Below are 23,937 nucleotides of genomic sequence, written 5' to 3' on the forward strand. Positions count from 1 at the left end.
ATTACCATGAGATATCTTAACTGCTGATACTTATAACAGTTTTGTCGATCGAGATATGCTCATGAGGTTTCGTGGGGGTGGTGTTGGTCATCGAACAACTCGCGAAGCCACAGATGGCTTTCTGGATGATCGCGATCCATTGGACGTACGTCATGCCAGCGCTGCAGTAGTCTCTAACCAGAACAAAGGTGCCGAGGGTGATGAAAGTAACACGGTTGACTATGTGGAAGGGTCTGCTACTCAAGGCAAAGCCATCGAGCTGGATGAAGGTGACTCGGACCAGCCCGACTCAGACAACGACGACTACGGCTACTCCGGAATTCAGCAGGAGATTGAAGGGGAGGACTTGAACGAAGATGAAGGTGACGGAGAGGACGATGAAGTCGTTGAAGGCAATGTCGGCGATGAGATTGACGACGAGCTGGGTGCAGAGGATGGCGAGGACAGTGATGAAGAACTACTAGAGGGTTTCAGCGAGTTCTGATGATGTACTAGTTAACACTTCATAGAGTTAGTTCGAGTTTGTATGCCATTTTGCAGAATGTGCAGATTGATCACACAATCTCGGGATGCGCTATAGGTTTGAGTATGAGCTCTGCAGCTAGGTTTACTCAGCTGTACTTGATACTCGTTGACTCTGACGCGGATGGTAGGTGCCAGTTGCAACTTGAAAGTTCCAGCACCAGCGGCTGTACAAGCTTTACATTTGTGCACGCACGCTACAATCTTCTGCATTAACTCATGAGACTTGTTACAACTATACAATCTTCACACATTTCTTGTATCAGTTTTGCATCCGACACATTTCATCTATGAGCTTTACATTCAACACATGTCATGTACACGCTTTACATTTAACACATCTCTGCTAATGCTTGCACGACGCTTACAAACCTCGCACATTCGGTACATCTACTAGAAGCCATCATCAAGGACGCCTGGAGAACGAAACGAGTAGCAACGGCCCTATTCCTAGATATCGAAGGCGCGTTTCCGAACGCAGTCACCAGCCGGTTGATCCACAACATGAAACGCCGAAAACTTCCACCAGAACTCGTATCATTCACAGAACGCATGCTCACAGGACGCCGCACACAGCTAAAATTCGACGACTTCGTGTCAGACTGGTTTGAGGTAACTAATGGTATCGGACAGGGAGATCCATTATCTATGATATGCTACTTAATTTATAACTCGGACCTAGTCGAGGTAGCCAAGGGACGCATAGGAAACCGACGAGAAGAGACCGCCCTAGCCTTCGTGGACGACACCGCATACATTGCCGTAGCCGAAACGTTCGAAGAAACGCACCTTATGCTTCAAGATATGCTCGAACGAGAGAACGGAGGATACCAATGGTCAAGAGAACACAATTCGAAGTTCGAAACTTCGAAATTCGCACTGGTGGACTTCACGCGCAGCAAAACCAAGGAACGGAGACCAATCACCCTCAATGGTATAACCATCCCGCCATCGCACCACACTCGCTTCCTCGGTATAATAGTGGACCAAGAACTCACCTGGAAGGAACACGCAGCACACGCAGTAGCGAAAGGAACCGAACACGTACTATTGATCCGACGACTCTCGAAAACGTCCATGGGAATCCCGACCAAACTAATGCGTCACCTGTACCTAGCTGTAGCCGTCCCGAAATTCGCATATGGAGCTGATATCTGGTTCCGACCAATGTTCAAAAAGGGATCAGACGTAACCGCGACACTACGAGGGTCCAAAGGCATAGCGAAAAGACTTACCTCAATACAGCGGATAGCAGCCATAAGTATTACCGGAGCCATGAGAACCTCCCCGACCGATGCACTGGAAGCACACGCCAACCTCCTTCCCATACCCCTTCTCCTGCAAAAGATCTGTCACCGGGCCACCGTCCGACTGGCCACGCTACCTCAATCACACCCGCTACACGACAAGTTAGATTGGATAGCGAAACACAATGTCCAAACCCATCGCTCGTCGTTACACAACCTCATCCACACGTTCCGGATCTTCCCCAACGAAATCGAAACGCTAGACCCGACGCGTCGAACGAAACCGTTAAACGAACCTAACTACAAGACAAGGATCGCCGGAACTAAGGAAATAGCCATACGAGAACAAAAACGCCTAAGGGACTCGATTCAGATATTTACCGACGGATCAGGATATAAAGGAGGAATCGGAGCAGCAGCAGTACTAATACGCGACGGGCAGGAACCACGAAAGCTACGATACCACCTAGGCCCGAATGATGAACATACTGTATACGAAGCCGAGACGCTGGGTCTAACTCTTGCAGCACGTCTACTCGCCACGGAAAGAAATGTAACATACCCGGTCTCCATATTATTAGACAACCAAGCCGCAATCAAGTGCGGGACGAGGACGAACAAGGACAGCAGCGACTACATACCTGGGAAATTCAAGAATATGGTAAAACACCTATCAAAGCGTAGAAACGAACAAGGTGACTTCGACCTCACCATCCGCTGGATACCCGGACACGAAAACGTAGCAGGAAACGAATTCGCAGACCAAGAAGCGAAGCTAGCGGCTGAAGGCCCCCATAGAAACAGCTCGAACCGACACCTACCGAAATACCTCCAAAGCAAGAAACTTCTAAGCAGCGCACCAGCTCTACGAGCAGCCCAGAAGAACAAGGTAAGGGACCTCTGGAAAGCACTATGGAAGAAATCGCCACGCTACACTCGCACCCGAGAAATCGACCCATCAATGCCCTCTGCCAACTACCTCAAGCTCACAAACGGCCTACCAAAACGTCAATCCAGTATATACATCCAATTACGAACACGCCACATACCCCTCAATTACCACCTTCATCGCATCAACAAATCCGAATCTCCTCACTGCCCGACATGCCCAGGAACGAACGAAACTATACACCATTTTATATTCGAATGCCCTCAATACCAAAGAGAACGACACATATACGCTAACGCGACCCGCCGAAACGCACTGTCCATAACCCACCTCCTCTCATCCGAAAAAGCAACCCCACACCTCCTTCGATATATCAACAGCACCGGACGTCTCAAACCCACGTTCGGAGAAATATAACATATGTAACAACAACATCCATCACTACTCGACCACGTAAGGAACGACATCCAACAAAGATGTCACTGTCGGGAAAAAGAGAAGACACGTTTCTAGAGGATCCGCACCACAAAAACCATCTCAACTAAACATCACCCTACCTCTACTAACAAATCCTTCTCCCCGCAGGCCTCCTTTTCTGTGCTTGACCACTTCGGTGGCAGAGTACGAGTCAGCACGATAACCGGAATCCTATAGAGTCAAAACAACAAAGAAAGAATGCTTATGACGAGAAAAATGTCCAACATAGGGTTTATAACCCCAAAGGACCAACTCTGAAGCAAAAAAAAAAAAAAAAAACCTCGCACATTTTATATACCAGCTTTACATTCCACACATTTCGTTTACGAGCTTTACATTCCACACATTTCGTGTACAAACTTTACATTCCATACATCTCTGCTAGTACTTGCATACATGCTACAAGCCCTACATACTTTCTGCAATTCTGTTCGGGGTTTGTATACCATACAAGGCAGCGACCGGCCGTGCATGCCAGCGGCACTTTTGTTGATGATGTTCCCTAGAACGGGAACGAGACTATGATGATAGTATATCTAGTACGAATGTCATTGTCGTATGTCCACCAAGTTCCCCGCTTCCTGGCATCCATCCTCTCGCAGTATGACCCTGGTCTCAGACGACCCTAGTTATTGGCCGCTCATCAATTCATATCGTATTGGCAGCTATTTTGCAAGTTCGTGAAGAGCAGATGTTGACGCTGATGTCTCAATCTAACCTTGACTGTGGTTTCACAGTTGCCGCCTGTGTTGGAGTGACGTATGATTGGGGTGAGCATGATAACATTAGTGAATGGCTCATTTCATACAAGTATTTCCAGCCCTTACACTTGGACAAGAGGTATGCTGATGCTATGACCGGAGCCGCCATCTCGCTAAGAATGATTTTTTTTAGGTCGAACTTGTCTGGGTGAGCAGAGTTCCGAGTCCATGTCAGAAGAACAAAATTGATTTGCGACAGAGGCAACGTTGGTCCCTCATGACCGTCCTCTATCTGAGTGTATGTATCTTGCCTGTTGTGAAGTTGTGCTGACTTGACAATAACCTAGGTGCGCTATCTTGGAGTATTATATATAATGTATGTTCAGAAGGCCAAACAATTGGTGTTGTGCTAATCGGCCATCTCTCACACTCAGCCTCGACATACTGGGTATGTCTTCTCACTTTGAGATTGTTTGTTTCTTCTGACCTGCGGCATACAGCCAGTATTCCGGCGGTCTCGTTGACAGATGCAGTGAGTCTTCTGCACCTATTCCTGCTATTCCCGTCCAATTGACCGCGGCGCTCTGTAGGGGTGAGTGTCTTATTTATCAGCTTCTTCGTTCACTGTCATGAATTCCACAGATGTGAGTCTGTTTGGAGTGTGGGATCCACCCGAGCCTGATAACTAACTGGATTCCTCAGGCCGGATAGTGTACATCATGCGGGAGTGTGTGAACGTTGTGGTATTTCCAATGCTGTGTGGTGAGTTGTGCAATCACAAGGCCTGTGATATTGAGTTGACTGAAATATCTTGCAAGTCATCATGATCGCTCGGTTACATGCCATGTATCAACGATCCAGAAGGATCCTGATACTTCTCGTCGTGGTGTGCTTGGCTGTCAACATTTTCGACGGAGTGGCCGCCGTGATGACAATGTGGTATATTTCAAGGGGTACGCTTAATTGTGAATGGAAAACGTGCATGAGGCTCATTGATGAATAGCAGAGGAACTCGTTGTCTCCGGCACCCATGTATGGGTGCCTAGCTATCTGCATGAAGTCATAGTTCTGGATGGCATTATTTGGATACTCAGCCCTATATGGGAGGTCCTCGTACTGTGTCTTGCAGTCTGGATTGCTGTAAAACACTTTCGTGAACTGCGACAACATTCGGCAGGAGGGATTATCGGGGACTGTTTCACGGTGTTGATAAAATCCCACGTGCTTTATTTTGCGAGGTGAGCTCATATTGTGGATATTGTTCCCTTTTCTGCTGAATGATTGAACGTGGTAGTTATGTTGCTGGGTCTTGCATCAACCTCGTTGGTTTTTGGTCTCCAACAATTTCAGCGGTATGCCAATCTTTCACTGACCTGTGCATGCGACCACGGTTCATCATTTCTATAGAACCGATTGTCCCTGGCATCTCAGCTTTTCATTGGTGTTCTTCAGATTTTGACAGTCGTACGGTCCTTCGTGCTGGGACCACGCCTCATCCTTAGCATTCGAGAATATAACGCTAAGCTCGTGGTCGACTCCGACACAGCAACCGGCATGACCTCAATCGCTTTCCAGGAGCGCGTGCATGTATCGACTGGCAGTGGTGTGTAGCACAGGAGATACTTGATGAAGTTGATGAAGTTGATGGTAGTCTGGTGCTCTGTAGGGAGCAGGAGAATTTACTTTGTTCTTGATTTCAAGTTTCGTCGTGGTACTTATTTTTTTGGTGTTGCGAAGTGGATTTAAAGCAGACATGGGTTCTTGGCAAATATTTCGTTGTAATATGTATTTATTTATTTTTGTTTCGAAGAACGATGAAAGAGACAGGACGAGGTATCGAGTCCGAATGCGATAATCATTATGGAGTGGCGTGAATATCAATTTTTGGTTCTACATAGTATCGGTGCACACGCACGGGGAGTTCCCACAGCGCAGATCATAATTGACAGTCCGGACTCGAGAGAGGCGAGGTGTGCCATTTGACTTGTTCGTTTATTTGCGTTGCGTCACGGTGTTGTTATAGTTATATCACGCAGAAGCATATGTGTACGGCTTTAGATACAAACGCAACCTAATCAAAAATATTCGTCTCGAACCAGTCACGGTTTCATTGGTTCAATTACCGGAAGAAATTCATATGTGACCTATGACACACTTAGGCTTATAAGACTCCTCCAAGTACTTAAGCTCTTTTGCGGTCAGAGTGATATCAACGGCACCTAAAGAAGAATCAGATCGAGACGTCTGCTCTTTGATTGCAACACACATACCGAGCAGATCCTGCAGGTGCTTCAGGGACATGGGCCCGACGATCGGCGCCGTCACGATATCTTGTGCCATCGACCAAGCAAGGGCTATTTGCGCCATACTTGCGCCTTTCTGCTCTGCAACTTGCTCGAGGCTATGTGTCTTTTCAGAATCTGCTAGATGGAGGGGTGAGGAGTGGCCAATCTCACCGGTTTATAATGTCTTTGTCAGACTCATGCTGGACGTATAAGTTAATGGCTCTATAACGTTGTTTTTATGAATGATTCCGCGTAAATATAGATGATGGCAACTAACGGGTCAGTCTTTCGACGAATTGTTTGCTCGCCAACTTGAAGGGGGCGGGTGAGCAGTCCTCGGGCAAGCGGTGACCAGGGGATGCATCCGACGCCAAACATCTACTATGATGATCAAGAGACAGAAATAGATAAAGATAACTAAATCAAACCTTCAGTGTGGGGAACATTTCTCGTTCCTCTTCGCGATAGATCAAACTGTGGTGATTCTGCATAGAAATGAAAGGTGTGAGGTGGTTTGCAATCGCGTAGTCTAAACAGATTTCATGCAATTAAATTTCAACTCGCTCACGCCAAAGTTAAAATCTCACTTTGCATTGCCTGGACTGAAGATGCATTGAGATCGGAAATATACACAAAATAGATGTCAAACGTACATTGGTAAGCCCAGCATGAAGACATGCCAATGTACCGGACATGGCCGGCTTGCACGACGTCATGCAGAGCTTGCATCTAAGTATGATGCAGGTCAGTCAACGGACACTAAAGCTTAGGCATGGTGCTGCCATACTGTCTCCTCAATCGAGGTCTCTGTGTCAAAGCGATGACCTGAAAATTAATCAACCTTGAATCTTTAGCCGAATGCCGGGTCGAGACCAACAGTGTAGGACATCAACATAATCAAGTTGCAAACGCTCTAGGCTCTTCTTGATGGATGCGAAAATGTACTATTTGTGTGAGATCAGATAGTGCAACAAATTCACAGAAGCCAACATACCTTGCGACTCAAACCCCTTTGATTAACGTAGCCTAGTTGATCAGTATGTACAGCTGAGTTGAAGACCTTTTCGCCCGGACTGCGGCCAACGACATTAGATATCTAGAAATTAAGTTGTTAAGACGTATAAACAACCAATACATCACAGGTCTGACCTTTGTCATGACTACGATCTCATCCCGAGGTAAGTTGAGTTTTTTGATCGCATTTCCAAGTATGACCTCAGAAAGCCCATTGGAGTACGACTAATCATATAAATCAGTATCTCATGACCAAAGTGAAGAGGTGCCTCACGTCTGCCGTGTCAAAGGTGTTGACGCCCGCGTCATAACTTCAATATCGATGGTAATGATACACATTGGCACGGAAGTTACGTGACAAGAGCACTCACGCAGCCTTTATGTGGATGACAGCTTCTTCTTCTCCAATAATCCAATCTTGCCACTCGCTGGTACCTATGTTGAAGAATCAGGCGATTTAAGTCATTCAATGCGCGAGGAAACGCTCTACGCACCATATTGCGCTGTTCCCAGAATAATCTTGGAAACTTTGAGCCCAGAGTTGCCCAGGCGGACTTCATAGTAGCCAGTCCATTAGTAACCTCGATAAATGAACACTTAATAACATACCATAAGGCATTCCCTTTTGCGTGGTCGACATGGTACTGGCTGGGTTGGGGGCGGCGAAGATATTCTCAGAGCCCAGAACTGACGCTTTATAAATTATAATGACATTAGAACGTTATCGGTGGCAAGTTGTTCACGGGATACGGTGAATAGCCCGGTGCGCAGGGAATAGCAAGGGAAGAGAAGTATTTTATTTGCTACTTCAATTAAAGCTAGCCCCGTAAGGCCTGTCGCCAAGGTCCCGGCACTGGTAGTGTACCGTGGAAATCCACCGAATTATCCAAGGATGTTTGATAATGCCCATGAAACCCAGTTGGCGATCCGGACAGAAATCAATTCAAATGACCATTTGTCCTGAATAAAACCCGGGCATCCAAGGTCTAGTTTTGGGGTCAACCTGGGTGAACCATCCGGAGTCCGGACAAGGTATTGGAGAGCCAGGTTGTCATCCGGACATGGTGTTTGCATTGGACTGTGAGATATGGTAGAAGCGTAGCAGTATGTTGTAGTTGTATGATATCGTTAGACTGCGCGAGTTCAAACCACACCTTTTATTGCCTGCCACAAAACTACTGAAGAGCGTGATGCGTCTGACGCGGCGGCTGACGGATTAACGCTCGTATCACTCTCCTGTTAGGGCCTCTGCCACCCTGGGTTCCAAAGACATTATCAGGGGTCCTCTTATCCACCGACGTGGATTTTTACCTGTACGGAATGTATGCGGAATGGTACCAGATGGCCGGAGCGACTCTGTTGCCGATTTCATAAGTCCTTTGCTAGACTCGGAGGACCACGGCCATAACTTGCTGATCCCTGACTCAATTTTGACATCTGCCTTGTGCCCTGTCGCGACAACATTAGCACGGATAATTTCCAATCTGTTTTTGTATATTTTGTATACCGATAGTACAGGAGAGACAAAAAGTTGGGAATAGATTTGACGCGTCGAGGCAGCATAACAGCAAAAGATGGAGAGGGCAAAATATTACATAATGAAAAGATAATAAATGCGGGCCGATATATACCCGCTCAGCCTCGACCTACCCTCCATTACCCAAGCCAACATCCGAGCTTCAATTTTAGAATCCAGATCTACTATGAACAGAAACGTCTTTCGAGTGCGTGCATGTACGTTGTGTGCGGACAATAAACATTCTACATTATACTAATTTAGTCACAGATTTCACCAGCATGCTGTTTTGAAATAAGATTTGATTCATGAATCACGATCCCAGGCTTTGCTGTGATGTCGTGTACATCTCTCCTGCCACCTCAGCACTTCAGTGAATTAATGATTGTTGAGTGGTGTTCGATTCAAGTTTTGGACACCAGCAAGGTATATAATTACCTCCCCTTGCTTTCCCATGTTTCTTCATGGGGATCCGCTGGTATCGTAGCACTCACATTGGTCTGCTGGTTGCGACCGAGCACGTCACAAATATTGACCGTCTCTTGGGAGACGACGTTTGGTCTCATTGATAACTCCTCTCAAGGAAATTATAAAGCAACAGTCAGTAAAGTACCATTCAACAATGACAAAGCCGCGAATCACTTTATACTGCCCATCAGCCTGAAGGTTTCGATAGTGGGCATATTATTGAGCTGTATCAGTACAACATCATCAATAAACATTCGACACTACAAAGAAGACACGGCAGTCAACGAAGTCGATTACAATCATAATAAAGCAATATCAGCTTCACCGGGTACTCATCGTATCGTATCTTCTACAATAGTCATCGTATCCTCTACAGTTCCAGTATCCGTATGGCCATCTGGTGAGGTGGATTTTTCTTGTTTCGGGTCCGCGTCTTCAGGGGGCACACTGACCCCAGTAGCGAAAGATTCCGTGAGGGAGCTCACTGTTGTAATGGCCATGTCCAATACTGCTTCAACACGCTTACGAACAGTGTCACTTTGACACGACACCACCTGTGACACGTTAATTGAGCTTGTGTAATGAAAACGACAACGTCCGTACGCACCAGTGTCACTAAATTAATGTGTGCATCAGCTTCTCCAGAGTCATCCATCCGCACGATCAGTGCTGCCTCGCTCTTTTCGCCTTGTTCTTGGTCTTGATCTTGTTCACCACCTGATTCGGGCATATGAAGCTCCACATCACCGAAATGGGCATCCAAGAACCATGCGATCCGCTGGATTCTAGTGATAGACTGATCACCTTCATGATGGTCCGAGTGAGGGTGATGAGTATGTGAATGTTGTGATGAGGTTACTAAACAAACACATCAAGATCCACAAAAGAAAATAGGATACATCACCCACATTTCACAGAGGCAGGGCTTTTATCGATACCCGTAATAAGAGCTAAAATAGAATCGGCAATCATGTCGTTACTTGCGGTTGAGTCCCACTCAAGCGTGAGTTCGTGTTCTGCAGTGTGTTTGACATCGACGGCACCCATAACCTGTTAAGGTCTATCAATGGATTTCTACCTTGAATTGGATATCTCTTACCCGTAACGCTTTCACGCCATCTTTGTCTAAACCCTCTTCAATACTACCGTACATTCCTTCCAGATGCCACCGCACAAGTTCCCAGCCCACGCCAAGGACTATCTTCTGTCGCTGAGTAACAGTACAGGTCGACAACCCAGCAAAGTCTTTCAAATCACGCGGATCGAGAAGGGTGTAAGAATAATCCTTCGAAACAAGCAACCCGGATATGACGTCGTTTTCTTGAGGAGCCTTATTGGCCAGAGTACCAATCGCCTAGATACAGTTGCGTCAATTAATCCGTGTCGTTCAAGATTGAACATCAAGACCTTTGCCACACGTTCGCCACGGAAGGACAGCTCAAGAGTTTCAAGGTTGCGAGGGGTGTGGATCTTCACGTCCTCGTCGCGATCCTTGAATTTTGCAGTCATAGCTGCTTTGAGACGCCCCATTGCGGTTTGCTCGCCGTGAACTAGAACCTTTTGACAAAAGGGTTTGAACAAAGCGACGTCAAATTTGCACTGGTACTTACCACATGTTGAGCCTTCACTAGCTCAATGAATTCTGAGTTCTGAGAATAGTCCACATGCGCACTAAAAGAAAGATAGTCGACTGAGATTTTTCGCGGGATAGTGTTGCCCTTCAGTCCAACGATCTCGTCTGGTTCAGTCATGATATCCTGATTTCAAGAAAGTTCAGAATCTTCCACTCAAATATGAAGTGCAGAAACCAAATTTGCCATCAAGAGACACGCAAATCGTGGGGCACTTTACATATAAAACATGCAACTCACCCGAGCCAATGTTCCCTCGATAGAGTATCCAGTAATAATGAGTCCATTTCGAGAGTCAGGCGCCCAAAGTTCGAGCAATTCACGACTGGGCCCAGTTTGAAGAAAACCTGGACTTGCCAACACGACGCATGGCGGGCCATCCGCGATTTTCCGTTCCCAACCGCGTGGCTGTGGAAGATTAGATATATGCCTATCATAGGGGGTCAGGATAGCCTGCGAGAGCGTGATGGTCCACGCACTTGAATACAAATGGGTTGTCCCGCTTTGCGAACCTCGAGCGAATGTTCGAGTTCATTGTATGTATGTACGTCTGATATACAGCCATGCATTTGCGTGCCAGATTAGAAGCGTAATAAATGGGCACGTTGTGCAGGTCCGGATGCTTCTTCCAATATTCATCGAGGATAAGGAGAAGTTCCTGGGCTCGTCCGAGGGCAAAAGTGGGTAGAAGTACGTGTCCTCCACGCCTAATAATTGAGTGAACGAGACTTGTAAAACGCAGCTCCTTCTCATCCCGACCTTCTAAGCTCTGAACGCCGTATGTACTTTCGACAATGAGCACATCCGGCCGAACAGGGGGAACTTCTGCTTTGACAAGATGTCGGTCTTCTTCGCGAGAATAGTCCCCTGTGTACAAAATCTTGAGGCCGGCTATATCAATGAGAAACATGCATGCACCCAATACATGGCCTGCATGATAAGGAGTGAACGAAACTCCAGGACAAGGTGTTATCAATTGGTGGGCAGAGACCGGGATTATTGATGACAGCGACATGTTCATTTCAAGGGGAGTGAATAGAGCATCGGAAGATGACGAACTGTCGTTGTTTATTGAGTCAGTTTTCTTCGCATCAGTACCACACATACCTCATTCGAACAAAATCTTGCATCATGAATTTGTGCACAGCTTTCGTGGGATGCGTCATGTACACCTTACCCTTGCCATCCCTGAAGTTGGTCTATTATAACGTCAAGGCTAAGTTCGTCAAGGATAAATTATAGCCTGCCTTTTCCATAATATAAGTCAAAGCAGCGGCATGATCAAGGTGAAAGCTGAAGATTGAATTAAGTCATCAAAATAATTTCGGGGGACGTATCGCGCACTGAGTGATCAAAATCGCGTCTACCGTGCTCCAGTCAAGTTCATCCACGAATGGCAGGGACGCCATGCCGCTGTACGCAGGGTGCACTCCTGTGTCACAGACGATGGTTTTCCCCCTGTACTGCAGCACGCAGCATGATCTTCCCACCTCTTGGCCTGCACCAAGGAGCGTAACACTCAGCGTTGGTGAGTCTGCCATAACTTTGCTCCCCCTTCAATTCTGCGTCCAATTTGATGATAGAGTAGTCCAGAACAGTCTCAAGGTTCACAATATAGCCAGACTTAAGATCGCAGGGAAAGCAGAAGAAATGGTGAATTTCTCGTACTAGTAGTTTGGGAGGTGAATGAGCTGGGTTAGAAAATCATATTAAACCAAGGAGCGACGCTGACGTAATCGACGACTTTGTTTTGACTTTTGTTCCAAGGCACTAAGACTGCTTGAATTCGACTGCATGGGGAAGGCTAGCAAGGCTTCAGATAAACGCGCAGCTCTTGGTCCCCAGGAAATCCGCAGGAGTGCAGCCAAATCTTCCTCCAAGAAGAAGCATAAGCAGCGTTCCAGGGAACAGATCGACCAAGCTAGACATGTTCTTGATTCGAATGCTCAAACACTGTACGAGGTGCGTTGAAATCTAATCCCACTGATCAGACCATGAAAACTGCCGCTCCTTTTTTTCATGGTCGAAGTCGTCTGTATCTACTCGCAATGCTTACGAACATATTTTCAAGGTGATCGGGAGATCTACTAACTCGCACTCTGATCGACCTCAAGATGAAACAGATCATGTAAAGGCTCTAACTGAGACCATCATGAGCCTTTGATCCGTATCGCGTACGATGGTCTCTTTATTTGGCCTATATGTTCATTTGTTCATTGAATGTCGGTTTCATAGGCCTACTTACATCGCAGTCTCTGGATCGTACTGCACATAAACAAGACAAACGTGGTCATACACGCTTCTCCTTGTATGCATGTGCTCGTTCGGAGACGAACTCAAAATGATGATTGTGGCAAGGTAAGGGTCTCGACCATTCATTATTCCTGGTGTGCCTGACTCCGTTATTGACTTTGGTTGCTTGGTCAGGGGGGCATGAATGACTCAGTGGTGTAACCTTGCAACCCTCAAACCCTTGCGCATGTTCTAGTCCAGTATCTACGCTGTGTTCCCATGGTCGATCGGTGACTTCCCTTAATGATAAAGCAGTTCGATCGGCGATTGACCATCACAGAGAGAAAACAACGTCGGAAGATAATCACGTGTTGTACTTTATGTTTACAAGCTATCAAATTTGCTAACCATGGTTAACTGGCACCTCGAGTTTCAATGACGCGCGCAGCTGCAAGAGAGCAATGAGGTGTGTTTGTTTTGTGGAGGACGTTCATTCTCAAACTATCGTTGATCTGAAGCGCAGTGAATTTTCCCCAGGAGCAACTCATTCTGCCATGACAGAATCTGAATGAGCTCGTGCACACGCATCGAGTTTGGCCACCAAACCCGATACATGGACTCTGTTCGGAAATAAAGATCCAGGTAGAATCTATAGTTCGTGCTACCTTTGCATCACTATGGTAATCCACAGGTCTAGTACACGACTGGGCGAGAGCACAACAGGCAAGGACAAGGCAGAGCAAAGCACATTGTATGACCTCGAAGGAACAACGAATCTGCAGTAGACCTCCGTATCAAAGCGTGTGGTCCCACACACAATGCGCTTCCACTACTGTCTTTGACGCCGCAAATCATGGGGGAGTATTAAAGGCAGGGCTCCTTCAAACCAGCTTCACATCTTACTCACTCATCATGGCATCTCAACCTATCACCCGATCTCCATTTGGCTTCTTTCCAGCTGAGCTTGTCCTCCTCATCATCAGAGAGGCTGCACAGCCAACTTTTTCCCAAGCTGAAAAATATGCTGATCATAATCCCTATTCGACCACTCTTTCGCTATGTCTTGTCTCCAAAAATTTCAGGGAGATCGTGCTTCCTTATTTACTGCACACCGTATCGCTCCCAAAATCTCAGAACGTGAGAAAGTTTGTGGAAGCTCTGCATATACAGGAAGCATATGCTCAAGAAAGCAGCCCCTTCCAATTCGAGTACGCATCTTTCGTACAGAAAATTTGGATTGGAGAGGACGGGGATCTTGCAGAACCTAACTTGCTCAGAACCCTGGGCTATGAACCGGCGTCTGAGCGCGAGCGTGCCATGGGCCTGCTGGCTCCGGTGCTACTCACTGCGCCCTCCATTGCCCTTGCCTGGACAAGTCTGGACCTTCTTTCAGACTGCCTGGAAATTGCATGGGAATCCCGTACAGACACAGACGTCAACAACGAACACTCCCCGCCTCCTTGGAAAACCCAAACTCTGACGCTATCTGGTAAGGCAGATAGCGTCAGACCATGGGAGTTCCTGATGGGTACTTCCCATGGATCTGCTTTCGTTGCTTCGATCCTTCACCTCGCCTCCAACAACACGTCCAACAACACCCCATGGGGACCCCTCACGGACACCCCCCAGGGATGGGCTGAGCTTGCTGATATGAATTTCTTGTACGACGAGGGAATGGACCCTTGTTGGCTTGCCCATGCTCTGATCTATGATCAAATGTACAACCTGCCTCAGTGGATGGAGCGCACTCCATGGGGTTCTTTCCAGAAGCTTCAAACAGTGTCATTGGCCTATGCGCATGTCAGACGCCCTTTCGATTCATCCGCATTGATCACAACGGGATTGCCCTTGCATGTGGAGGTGCTGATGTTGTCTGCATCCTTGCTGCGCCACCCTGTTCCGTGGGTAGCGAGTGGGTTTATCAAGAGGGGTCCCGGAGAGGAGTGTATTGTGTCGGATGATGTTCGTTTCAAGGTGTCCCGTTCTCGTTTACACTTTAGGTATGCTCGTGAAGATTGGCAGAAGGTTTGGGCATGCGGATTTGGGCGTTATGATTCTAAAGACGACTAGGGGTGTTATGATATGGCTGATATTGTATATATGATTCTAAAGACGACTAGGTGTGTTATGATATGGCTGATATTGTATACAAGGACTCCCTTCGGTCGGCAGTTGCAGCATTGCGTTTAAAATAATAACTCGGAAAATACAATGTTTGCAGAATCTTGTTCTTCGTTCGTCTCCGTAAATAAGGATAGTGCGTCTCTCTGTGTCCTTACTCTCGATAACGCTGTATATAATTGACCGTGAGCGAAGGGGTCAGTGCGGAGGTCGAGAATAGTCGTTCGTGCACGTCCAACAGATAGATACCATCTTCGGCGGAAGCTGTATTCGCACCAAACATAAATACATTGACACGGAGATCACCACTGTCTGAAGTGGCGATGAATTCGAATCCGTCGTATCGCCAGAAAATCTTTTCTGCAGAGCGCCATACAGTGCGCGCAAGGAAATAGGAGAACGCAGAGCAACGATATCAAATGACGCGAATCATTCGGGTCATCGGTACAGACCAACGGCAAAAACGCGTGTCAGCATAGCATGACGGGGTGGACGCAATAGCCACCGAACCGCCGGTTATTCGTGCTTAAATATTGATGGAGATCAGAGGCATACAGTAGCACTGATCTCCCAAAACATGAGTTCTCAGATAAAGTCAAACCAACAAGCAACATGGAAAAGCAGGTCTTTGCCATATCCATACAGTACATACATCAGATCCAGCACGACAATAACCAATCAATCAACCCAGTCCATGTATATATATAATCTAAGTAACTAAACTTCCTCCCAATTCGCTTTAGGCGAGCTGATCGACAACTTCCCCTGCTGTTTTCGCTGCCTCAAATTCTTCACCTCCGTGTTAATCAGATCCCGAAGACGTTCCAAGTCAAGACTGCGTTCTGCGCGAGAGCCCATGAGCACGTTTCGCCAGATTCCAGCAGCAGCGACGGAGTTGTCGATGTTGAGCTGCATCGGACGGTGGAGGCGAACCATCTTTTGCATGAGGTGGTCCGGGTTTGCGTAAATGGCACCTGGCCATGCTACTCGGATAGCAAACCACCAACCAAGAGGCTAGGAGGGAAATTAGCGCCTGCTGAGTGTATGATTATATCAGGTTACTCACCCGTCCATCGGGAAGAGTCCGTTCAGGATATGAGTCGTATGTCGTGAGTGCACCATCAGGGAGTGAGAATCTAAGACAAGAGACTCGTTAAATTGCGCAAAGAAGTAGAAGCAATTAACCACCAACCTGTGGACGACCCAATGACCTGCATCCGATCGATGTTTCGCAAGCACAACAATCAATCTCGGAGCGCCCTCAAAACCAAAAGGCGCCCAAAGGTCCCTCAACATTCCACATGCGTCTCCGTGCCGGCCGTTGAAAACAGCAGTGCTGATCGCATCGGCCATGTTCGGAGGGACGAAAAGCCTGTCCACGCGCCCGCCCGGTGTATCAGTCATGCGGCTTCTCACATATCGTTTGTAAGTCTGGGTCGACCATATGCTCAGCGCGACTTCATCCACCTGCTGCCCTCGAGTTGTGCTGTTGAGGGCTGCATCAATCTCGCTCATCGGCCATATGATAGCCCAACTGAGGAGACGCTGGTGAATGCGTTGCCACGGCGGGGGAGTGGAGTCGCCATAGTCGTGACTGGGATTCCAAACATGCGAGTTTTGAGAAGGCACCATATCGCGTCGAATGACCTCCTGTCCGGGGATTGGCGGTAGAGGTGGAGAGGGCTGACGACGCTCGGTGTAGTTGCCCGAGTCAGGAATTTCAGGTAGACCAGATTCAGTGAATGCTCCTTGACCCTCCTCGAACTCGTCCTGGTCATCTCTCGCAACTTCCCAAGTCTTGTGCGTGATGGCCGACTGGCTTCCTCCAGGCTTGACACGCAGCTTGTACAGCTCTTCCTCCAAGAACTGCTGGCCCGGAGAGTCGTCTCGATCCCCAGCCAAAAACTCGCTCATACCTCCCCGTGTCTCGGTGATCGTACCAGCACCGAACCGTTGCTCAATTTCGGTGTGATCACCATAGATTTCATCATCCTCTTCAACTATAATCCATCAGGATATTCATCTCGATTACGCAACAAGAAAACGTACCAATGATAGCAGTTTCATTTTGATACATCGACTCTGGAATAGTGCCGGTCGGCTGCGTGTTGATATTCACGGTTTGAGTGCGCGGGGTTTGACCGTACTGATCCATGTTTTCTGAGTATTCCGTCTCTCCTCGGTATTGATCTCGAGAAGCAGAGGACTCGGCATATGATTGCTGACTGCGAGGTGGCATGGGCACATTCAACGACTGAGGGCTGAGAGTTTCGAGACGCTCTTGGACTCTAATCATTCCGTTCATAAGCTCTTTGGCCCACTCAGGTGGCTCTTGCTGTTGCAGAGTTGGTGTCAGACCCGAACATCGTAAACAATGAGAGCAACTCACTGTGCCGGTCTGGAAAGTTGCATCCAGATGAACGCTAGGATCATGATCATGAAACGACTTCCTGTACTGTCGCATGGACTGCTAGTATGTGAGACATCATGGAACATAAAATATAATGAATTGAGCGCACATCTTGGTCGTATTTCATGCCCAACTTCTTGACGCGCTGCCTCAATGCTTTCCGCAACGCTTTCTTCACTACCTCATGGGTCGCGTTATCGTCCATTTGATGAAGCAAGATGCAAAGGTCCATATCGTGGAAGTGAGAGTCGACAATTTCTGGTTCAAGTGCACTTGGAGCGTACGAAGTGCGATTACCAGCGCCACGTTCGGCCAGTGCCTTTGCCACCATCTCTTCCTCAGCCTGGTTCAGGGAGAACGACGGAGAATGCGGACGAGAAGGTGTGGGCGTCGCTCTGCCATCTTCTTCTACGCGTGCTGGCGAGCGAGCGCGAGACTGGGATTGATGAGTGTGATGTGAATGATGCGACTGATGTGAGACATGGGATTGATGAGTGTGGTGGGAATGGTGCGACACATGAGATACTTTGCTGCCACCTCCCCCGCCGTCCAGCTGAGATGTATTCACGTTCAACTGAGACAACGCATTCGATTGTGAAGACGCCTGCCTCTGGACTTGGGTTGTTGCAGCAAATAGTAAGTCTTCTTGGGTGGGGGCATGACGGTAAGGGGAGAACGGGCGGTTATGATGTGAAGGAGACATTGGGCTGCCAGCAGCACTTGGACCTCCGCGTTTTGATGCAGCACCATCGACATCACTCATGGGGCCGCCACTCACAACTGAGCGGATCTTCTCCTTTTCCCTTTGTTCCCTCTCCTTCGCCGCCATCTTGGCAGCCTTGAATGGGGCTTGACTGGGAGAGTCAGATGGCGACACGCTTGGCGCACGGTGGTGCGATCGCGGAGAGAGAGGGAGCTGGCTCGTTCGGCCTGACGGGCTAAGCAATGTGCTGGGGGGTAAAGGAGGATATTCAGTAGGAACTTGTGATCTTGATCCGGCTCGTGATCGGCGAGGGGACAAGGGAACTTCGTCAGGTGCTGCGCTGCGTGCTGTATGTGCCTTGCTTGGAGTATTGTGATGCTAGAACATATCTATCAATAACCTGTATGGCTGATGACGCTAAAATACATACGCCTCTAACGGTGTCCCGTGAATCACTTTCAACTATGGAAGCCGCTGATTTGCGTGATTTTGGCGGGGCACCACTGGCTTGAGAAGTAGACTTGCGTGACTTGGAACCGCTGGGTGTGGATGGAGGTTCAATGTTGATGTTGAAAGTGGTCGGGGAGGTGATAGAGGTTGGAAGAGGTACTCTTGCGCCGGCCACTGTAGAATGCTGGATAAAATGAGTACAAGGGTAGAAATGGAGATATGAGAATGTGAGCCCGATGGCGACGTACCTCCCAAGTATTCCAGGGAGGTGCCCCGCTACTGGGCCCAAAGCCAGGCAAAGGGCCCTTGTTGCCAAACGAAGGGCCAGAATCAAAAGACTCATAACGCGGACCTGGGGGATCCTGAGGACCAGGTTCATGCTGGCAGTACGTCGTTTAACATCATGGGAAATCCAGACGAAATTCAAAAAAAAAAATGAATGTGATTGATGCTCACCATTGCAGAGTGAGCATTGATAGACATCTCGGTCTTTCGGCCATCCTGAACATTTGAGTCTAGATCGGAGGCGCCGTCATCATTGCCAAAGGCGCTGCGCCTTGTAGATGGGAGACCATTACGAATGAGAGTAGAAGTAGGTGAGCCGAGACCCATAGACTCTCTTTGCATCCCCTCTAGGTATAGCAATACTGAAGGATATGACACAATGAGTTCGGTGGATGGAAAATTTGAGGAGAGAAGGGCTTACCTTTCTCATTGGGAGCTGCGGAAAAGGAATAAAAGGGAATAAAGTGATGAGATAAAGCGATATGATGAAAATGATGATAGAGACATGCCTGGTGTACTTGAGCGTAGAAGGATCGGCCTAAGGGATTCGGAACCAACTTCGGCGAATGACATGTTGGAAATACGAACTAGTGTTGATATAAAGATATGAGAAAATGTTCAAAAAAAAGAGTTGAAAGGGGTGTCGCTGGTGGTTTAGTAGAAGACTTTAGTGAGTTGTTAGAATGTTTAAGAGAGCAAGTTTCGGCCAAAGTTAAGAAGATACAACAAAATACAAAATGAACCGTGCGTGGCGGTAATGGATCGATCCAAATTCAATCCTACCCTAATCAGCTTACAAATAAATACAAATACAACTCAGCCACAATTGTTCACGACAACAATAGTGACAATACGGTAGTATACCATCCCTTCCTTCATGGACCGCATGTCCCATACATCCTTCATACGTGGGGACCCATGTTCATCTACCAGTTGGCGCATTCTGTCTTTAAAGAGTCGAGTATGCCAGCTCGCTTTTTCATCACGCTCTCGAATCTGTATTTCCGTTTTCAACCTCATGCATCGAGCTCTGCGCATTGCCGAAATTATGCTAGAGATCAGCTGGCACACTGATCGTGGCTCACTTCCTGGTCTTGCGTTGACGTGTCGCAAATTTGAACGTCCAGCACTTGATGCCTTATGGAGGAATTTGCCATCCCTAGAGCCTATCATCGTCAGCTGTCTACCAACGCATACCTGGGGCAGTCCCCCAGGAGAACGGGTAGGCATTTCATACTCGCGCCATTGATTACTCAGTAGGTATGTGCAGATACTGCTCAAGCCCATCGATAAAAAGGCCTGGGACATTTTTGATAAATACGCGCCACGCGTGCGCTCGATCACACAATCCGGGGATCCATCATTCATTATTGAACATCTTCGTATACTAGTGCTATCTTATCCATCCTCGACCATGTTTCCAAATCTTCGAAGTTTGACTTGGAATTGCACACAAATCCACCTCGCCCTCGAGTTCTTGCGTATGGCATTGGTACCTTCCCTGGTTTCCTTGAATCTACGCATTACCTCAATTTCGCCGGCCTTGATGTCCATCCTGTCCATTATCGGGGCCACATGTCCTAATCTCACCTACTTTCGATCTCAAATAGATGACCCGACGTTTCATCACGACTTTGCGCCCTTCCTGACACCTGCGATATGTCAGCTCCGTAATCTTTCCGCCTTGAGTGTGTGCGACCTAGATGATACAGGGATGAAGCACGTTACGCAGCTAGAGTCTCTGAAGACATTTTGGCTTTACATAGCGCCGACTTTTCTCCGACGCACGCGGTTGTCACCACAATCACTTAGTTTTAAACATCTGGATCACTTGGGCCTTCAAGCTCCCGGACTCGACCTTATAACAGACGTCTTACGTTATCTCCGAACCGTTCAAACCAAGCATTTTACCGCCATCTTTCAGATTACCGTGTTCGAACAGCAATCCGGTTCTATATCCAGGTTCTGCGGCATGCTCCTAGAAAGATGCGACAAAGACACTCTCGAGGCCATAACACTCGGCGAACGGTTTCTCGTTAACACATTCGCGCAACCGAGCGACTTCAGCCCACTGCGACTGTTTCACAATTTAACCCATTTCGATATCGAGGCAGCATGTACCCTCTCGATCTCCGATGACGAACTAAGCGAGCTGGTAGACCTATGGCCTAAGCTCAAAATTTTCAAATTCAGTTATCTTCACCACCCCGGCAGCACTAGTCTGCCTACCTTCCATGGACTCATCAACGTGCTTCGGCTTTGCCCTAAATTGGTCTCTATCTCTCTTGTTATCGATACCACGCAGCTTGATGGCATAGTCGTCACATCCCGCGGCAATGGTATTCGTAATGGTGGTCTGCAAGAACTTGTCCTCGGTAACTCGCTGATCAGCTCTCCATGGGACGTGGCTCTTGTCCTCAGCAGCCTTTTCCCTAATTTGGCGGGGGTGAATCTTGCCCCTTGGTTTGGTGACCCACCGCATGTATATTTCAGAGAAAGACAGGCGCTGGAGCAATGGATGTCGGTCAATTACTTACTTGGCGGCTTTCGCACTTTAAAGACACGATGTTTGGGACAATGATGGCCTTCTCCATGTTGCAATCATCTATGGCAGTTTTATGCCAATGTCTACTTCGTACCTGTTGTACAATTATCTGTTTAATTGTGTTGTCATAAATGAAGACTAGGAAGTATGTGCTATGCATAACAAAGATGAGTGACCGCGTTGTCACACAGACACGTGATCGTGACTCCCGCGCAACTTGAAGGGACGACGTGAACAAGAAGGTTTCACGCGGCGTGGTCGGAAGTGGCGCAGGAGTTACTGGCTTCGACATTAATCATTACAATCCCTCCTACTTCGTCTGCTCCGCCTCACCCATCACCTCCTGGCCGTGCCAAGAACTGGGGCTATAATTAAGCTATGTCATCAAAGGAGAGTTTCACGACGAGCAGCCTCTCGCTGAGCCTGAATGAGGACTGGGACCGCTCAGAAAGTGATATTATAGTGCCTCAGACGCAAGCACCACGACACTCGGTCCCGTTTCCGGCGGAGGACGTGCAGGCCGACTGCAGCGCACCTGGGGAAAACAAGAGTAGGAAGGCCAGGTCGCTGAGTGAGCTCATGCGGCTCCATGTCGAGAAGGGGACTGGTGTAACCTTCAACGTCGAGGAAGCAAGTCGTGTAGCAGATGTTCTCAAGCAGTGGGTAAGTCTTTCTAGACTCATTGCCAAGGGACTGTCTCCCCATGATCTAAATTTGGCTCATCAAATGTTGTGGTGCTGCCGCACAGATAAATTCGGGAACTTCTCCATATGAGGGCGAAGATGACTTCTTCTCTCGTGCAAATGATGATTTGTCACTAGGCGCGAAACGTTCACTGCAGTTGGGAGGCCGAACGAGAGGGCAGAGTGAGAGCATTGTCTCGCGTTAGTTTTTGCCGAGATTGTTTTCAGTTTTCGATCTACGATGTGGCATCTGGTCTTTCTATCCTCTCCCAAGACTGTCATGATAGCCATAGATGACAGTTCACGAACTTTCATGATACTGATTTCTTCATACTCCTTACTAAGAGCCACCTGCACATGTAGTGTTGAATCTCCTCAGCCCTGCACTTTGAATAGCCACGATGGCAAGCTCTTGAAGGCGATCAGCAACTCGGCACATCAGCAAGGACAGACATGTATCACGTTCTCGCGTGACGGGAAGTAAGTAGCGAGTTTTAGACCATGCTTCTGCATTGTATAAATATAACAGCGCCGTGACGCAACACATTCGTGCTAGGGCAGGGATGTGATGTGGATGAGAACGCAAATAAACGAACAAGTCAAATGGCACATCTCGCCTCTCTCGAGTCCGGACTGTCAATTATGATCCGCGCTGTGTGAACTCGACACTTTCATGAATTTCAGATATCCTCGTCAGTACTACGCCATCATTCAAATATTCAATGTCAATGTCAATATTCAAGCTCCCCGTGTGTGTGCACCGATACTAGAACCAAAAATTAATATTCACGCCACTCCATAATGATTATCGCATTCGGACTCGATACCTCGTCCTGTCTCTTTCAACGTTTGTCGAAACAAAAAAAAATCAAATACATATTACAACGAAACATTTGCCAAGAACCCATGTCTGCTTGAAATCCACTTCGCAACACCAAATAAATAAGTACCATTGAAATCAAGAACAATGTAAATTCTCCGGCTCCCTGCAGAGTACCAGACTACCATTAATTTCATCAGTTATCTCCTGTGCTACACACCACTGCCAGTCGATACATGCACGCGCTCCTGGAAAGCGATTGAGGTCATGGCGGTTGCTGCGTCGGAGTCGACCACGAGCTTAGCGTTATATTCTCGAATGCTAAGGATGAGGCGTGGTCCCAGCACGAAGGACTGTACGACTGTCAAAATTTGAAGAACACCAAGAAAAAGCTGAGTTGCCAGGGAAAATGGATTCTATAGAAATGATGAACCGTGGTCGCATGCACAGGTCAGTGAAAGATTGGCATACCGCTGAAATCGTTGGAGACCAATAACAAACGAGTTTGAAGCAAGACCCAGCAACATAACTACCACGTTCAATCATTCAGCAGAAAAGGGAACGATATTCACAATATGAGCTCACCTCGCAAAATAAAGCACGTGGAATTTTATCAACACCGCGAAACAGTCCCTGATAACCCCTCCTGTCGAATGTTGTCGCAGTTCACGAAAGGGTTTTACAGCAATCCAGACTGCAAGACACAATACGAGGACCTCCCATATAGGGCTGAGTATCCAAATAATGCCATCCAGAACTGCGACTTCATGCGGACCGCTAGCCACGCACATATGGGTGCCGAAGACAACGAGTTCCTCTGGTGTTCATCAATGAGCCTCATGCACGTTTTCCATTCACAATTAAGCGTACCCATTGAAATATTCCACATTGACATTACGGCGGCTACTCCGTCAAAAATGTTGACAGCTAAGCACACC

The 23,937-nt window shown here is 47.7% G+C and overlaps 9 protein-coding genes across 9 annotated transcripts; 6 read left to right on the forward strand and 3 right to left on the reverse strand.

The window, feature by feature from the left end:
* Positions 1 to 39: 39 nt before the first annotated feature.
* Positions 40 to 484, forward strand: DEU56DRAFT_758019 (uncharacterized protein; the record flags this gene model as incomplete). The annotated part of the gene is made up of 1 exon (XM_041350194.1): positions 40 to 484. A coding segment is annotated over one exon (445 nt), but the record flags the coding sequence as incomplete, so codon positions are not given.
* A 1,667-nt stretch (positions 485 to 2,151) lies between these two features.
* On the forward strand, positions 2,152 to 2,604 carry DEU56DRAFT_690512 (ribonuclease H-like domain-containing protein; the record flags this gene model as incomplete). Its single annotated transcript, XM_041347119.1, has 1 exon — positions 2,152 to 2,604. A coding segment is annotated over one exon (453 nt), but the record flags the coding sequence as incomplete, so codon positions are not given.
* A 126-nt stretch (positions 2,605 to 2,730) lies between these two features.
* Positions 2,731 to 3,075, forward strand: DEU56DRAFT_741184 (uncharacterized protein; the record flags this gene model as incomplete). The annotated part of the gene is made up of 1 exon (XM_041348860.1): positions 2,731 to 3,075. The coding sequence occupies one exon, from the start codon at positions 2,731 to 2,733 to the stop codon at positions 3,073 to 3,075; it is 345 nt and encodes a 114-aa protein (XP_041205995.1).
* A 2,894-nt stretch (positions 3,076 to 5,969) lies between these two features.
* Positions 5,970 to 7,883, reverse strand: DEU56DRAFT_816466 (aryl-alcohol dehydrogenase; the record flags this gene model as incomplete). Its single annotated transcript, XM_041353849.1, has 14 exons — positions 7,745 to 7,883; positions 7,630 to 7,689; positions 7,507 to 7,570; positions 7,410 to 7,446; positions 7,271 to 7,360; positions 7,116 to 7,217; positions 6,999 to 7,065; positions 6,909 to 6,946; positions 6,709 to 6,850; positions 6,550 to 6,650; positions 6,399 to 6,499; positions 6,293 to 6,343; positions 6,107 to 6,237; positions 5,970 to 6,055 (listed from the first exon to the last, which is right to left on the reverse strand). The coding sequence occupies exons 1-14, from the start codon at positions 7,773 to 7,775 to the stop codon at positions 5,970 to 5,972; spliced, it is 1,101 nt and encodes a 366-aa protein (XP_041205996.1). The 5' UTR covers positions 7,776 to 7,883.
* Positions 7,884 to 9,244: 1,361 nt separating this feature from the next.
* Positions 9,245 to 12,425, reverse strand: DEU56DRAFT_816478 (beta-lactamase-like protein). Its single transcript, XM_041353850.1, has 11 exons — positions 12,095 to 12,425; positions 11,998 to 12,043; positions 11,858 to 11,949; positions 11,230 to 11,808; positions 10,991 to 11,180; positions 10,730 to 10,876; positions 10,527 to 10,676; positions 10,219 to 10,473; positions 10,028 to 10,169; positions 9,727 to 9,977; positions 9,245 to 9,673 (listed from the first exon to the last, which is right to left on the reverse strand). Exons 1-11 carry the CDS (start codon positions 12,289 to 12,291, stop codon positions 9,452 to 9,454), a joined length of 2,271 nt encoding a protein of 756 aa, XP_041205997.1. The 5' UTR covers positions 12,292 to 12,425; the 3' UTR covers positions 9,245 to 9,451.
* A 982-nt stretch (positions 12,426 to 13,407) lies between these two features.
* DEU56DRAFT_490380 (uncharacterized protein) lies at positions 13,408 to 15,136 on the forward strand. Its single transcript, XM_041346471.1, has 3 exons — positions 13,408 to 13,448; positions 13,520 to 13,624; positions 13,680 to 15,136. Exon 3 carries the CDS (start codon positions 13,736 to 13,738, stop codon positions 15,050 to 15,052), a length of 1,317 nt encoding a protein of 438 aa, XP_041205998.1. The 5' UTR covers positions 13,408 to 13,448; positions 13,520 to 13,624; positions 13,680 to 13,735; the 3' UTR covers positions 15,053 to 15,136.
* Positions 15,137 to 15,712: 576 nt separating this feature from the next.
* Positions 15,713 to 19,699, reverse strand: DEU56DRAFT_816487 (uncharacterized protein). Its single transcript, XM_041353851.1, has 11 exons — positions 19,461 to 19,699; positions 19,373 to 19,387; positions 19,123 to 19,313; positions 18,915 to 19,046; positions 18,647 to 18,850; positions 17,623 to 18,594; positions 17,493 to 17,570; positions 17,153 to 17,438; positions 16,296 to 17,103; positions 16,170 to 16,239; positions 15,713 to 16,117 (listed from the first exon to the last, which is right to left on the reverse strand). Exons 1-11 carry the CDS (start codon positions 19,522 to 19,524, stop codon positions 15,821 to 15,823), a joined length of 3,117 nt encoding a protein of 1,038 aa, XP_041205999.1. The 5' UTR covers positions 19,525 to 19,699; the 3' UTR covers positions 15,713 to 15,820.
* Positions 19,700 to 19,774: 75 nt separating this feature from the next.
* On the forward strand, positions 19,775 to 21,638 carry DEU56DRAFT_816489 (uncharacterized protein). The gene is made up of 2 exons (XM_041353852.1): positions 19,775 to 20,173; positions 20,222 to 21,638. The coding sequence occupies exons 1-2, from the start codon at positions 19,829 to 19,831 to the stop codon at positions 21,530 to 21,532; spliced, it is 1,656 nt and encodes a 551-aa protein (XP_041206000.1). The 5' UTR covers positions 19,775 to 19,828; the 3' UTR covers positions 21,533 to 21,638.
* Positions 21,639 to 21,752: 114 nt separating this feature from the next.
* DEU56DRAFT_902807 (uncharacterized protein) lies at positions 21,753 to 22,748 on the forward strand (the record flags this gene model as incomplete). Its single annotated transcript, XM_041356610.1, has 4 exons — positions 21,753 to 22,159; positions 22,245 to 22,362; positions 22,527 to 22,659; positions 22,709 to 22,748. Exons 1-4 carry the CDS (start codon positions 21,875 to 21,877, stop codon positions 22,746 to 22,748), a joined length of 576 nt encoding a protein of 191 aa, XP_041206001.1. The 5' UTR covers positions 21,753 to 21,874.
* Positions 22,749 to 23,937: the final 1,189 nt, after the last annotated feature.

Source organism: Suillus clintonianus (assembly GCF_016758775.1).
Source record: "Suillus clintonianus strain FC179 chromosome Unknown DEU56scaffold_62, whole genome shotgun sequence".
NCBI lineage: Eukaryota > Fungi > Basidiomycota > Agaricomycetes > Boletales > Suillaceae > Suillus > Suillus clintonianus.